The sequence below is a fragment of the Dryas octopetala genome, chromosome 2 (assembly GCF_963921425.1).
Source record: "Dryas octopetala chromosome 2, drDryOcto1.1, whole genome shotgun sequence".
NCBI classification, from domain to species: domain Eukaryota; kingdom Viridiplantae; phylum Streptophyta; class Magnoliopsida; order Rosales; family Rosaceae; genus Dryas; species Dryas octopetala.
In genome coordinates, this window is record NC_141367.1 from 7,013,738 (window position 1) to 7,015,655 (window position 1,918).

The 1,918-nt window shown below is 38.7% G+C and overlaps 1 protein-coding gene across 2 annotated transcripts in view; it reads right to left on the reverse strand.

Annotated features, from left to right (window-relative positions):
• LOC147292820 (ras-related protein RABA5e-like) overlaps positions 1-1,616 on the reverse strand; it is a 4,069-nt gene extending 2,453 nt beyond the window's left edge. For both annotated transcript variants that reach the window (XR_015120523.1, XM_086233066.1), the window contains exon 1: positions 1,041-1,616. Coding sequence is in view for 1 of the 2 variants with exons in the window: in XM_086233066.1 (XP_086089192.1) it covers positions 1,041-1,380 (340 nt within the window). In the remaining variant the exon portion in view is untranslated. The remainder of the gene's footprint in view (positions 1-1,040) is intronic.
• Positions 1,617-1,918: the final 302 nt, after the last annotated feature.

A 1,918-nucleotide genomic window follows, 5' to 3' on the forward strand; every position in this document is an offset into this window, starting at 1 on the left:
CTAACCGTTGCTCATTCACAAATATATTCAGATGGTCAAATTTGTTAGCACTCATATTTCTGATGGTATAATCAGCTAATCATCATCTACCTATCAAGCATCTCCTCAGTGGTTTGAAGCCTGATTTATGCATCTTAGATTCTTAGTACACAAACTCAAACAAAAATACTAGATTATATATAACCATTTGAGCCTCTAAGGAAACTTAAAGGTTCCATTATTACCTCCTTAAAAGTTACTGCAGAAGCTCCCATGTCATACTACATGCACTAATTCCACTACAAATGTTAAGTGCATATGTGTCCTGATGTTTATCAAATTCCTAAAGAAAAAAGCTTGCCTACATACCCTATAAGGAAGCCATTCCTCCTTACTGGCCAATCACAATTTGACATGTATAATTTGTCATCCTTTTCTTTTTTCTAATGACCAATTTCTTCGTGTAAGTTAATACGTGTCAAATTGTGATTGGCTAGTGAGGAGGAATGGCTCTTTACTGTATGGAGCCAAGCATGTTCATTCCTGAATCTCTCAGATACATTAATACGGCTGAATCATCACATTATCTGAGTTTTCCAACCCACCCAATAGATGTGGCTAAACCTTAGACTCTAGTCTACAGCTGAATGAGCATAGACTTATTTAAACCATTAGATACTGGAATCTATGTAAAAAAAAAAATACATATTCCAGCCAATGTTAGCAGAATCCTTTTTTTTTTTGGGCCACTGAGATCTTTAGATCTTTTTTTTCGATTTTAAGATAACTTAAACCCCCAAAACAAAAGACAAAGTTCAAGATTAGATTTCTTCAGAATGAATGACTCATCATGACATCATAAGCTTAGATCTAAAGTCATATCCATCACATCAACACAAAAACAAACACAAACCCACATACAGAAACAAAGACAAACCCACATACAGAAAAACAAAGACAAAGCCACAAATTCAACAATCGCTATTATCATCACAACTCTCACTTCTATAGCTTCAGCTCATAAAAACGAAAGCAAATGTTCCATGAATAGTAACACTTACTCTTGAGCTCATCAAGCCAGCGACCGACACTCTCGAACGTGCTCTTTCGCGTGATATCGTAGACAATGAGAGCTCCAACAGCGCCACGATAGTAGGCAGAGGTGACAGCTCTGAAGCGTTCTTGGCCAGCAGTGTCCCAAATCTGAGCCTTGACCTCTTTGCCATCGATTTCCATGCTCTGGGTCTGAAACTCTACGCCTATGGTGGCCTTGGAGTGCGCACTGAACTCGTTGCGCGCGTAGCGAGACAGCAAGTTCGATTTTCCAACCGCCGAGTCGCCGATTATCACGATCTTGAACAGGTACTCCTCCCCTGACCCCTCCTCGTCTGAAGACGACATGTCGTTTTCTGTTCTTCTGGGTCTTACGGTTTGTTTTCTTTTCTCTGCTTTATTGCTTTTTGGGTTTCTTGGTTGGAGTTGTTTAGCAGAGAATTGAGCGCGCAATTCAAGAATGCAAGAATAGGAACGAACAAGAAATACAAGAGCAGAGAGAGACTGGAAGATGGTATGAATTTTAGAGAGAGAGAGAGACAGAGACAGACAGAGGAAATAATGATGATTGCGCTGGCAGAGCGACATACTGCGCATGTAGTGCCCTCATGATAGATTTTGGGCATCTTTTTATTCTTTTTTAATTTTTAATTATATTTTCTGATTTATTCGTATATATTTGCGATTAGAAAATAGATGGAATTTCCTTGTAATTTTTCAAGGAAAATTTGTGTCTCCACTCTCCGGTGTAACGTTCTAATCTGGGGATTGGTCGGTTTGATCAAAAAATTGAGATCGAATCCGAAATTGACCCAATCAATGTTGAGAATAACCATATTAGAGAGGAACCAAACTAGAATATCGATTTACCAATCGAACCGATATG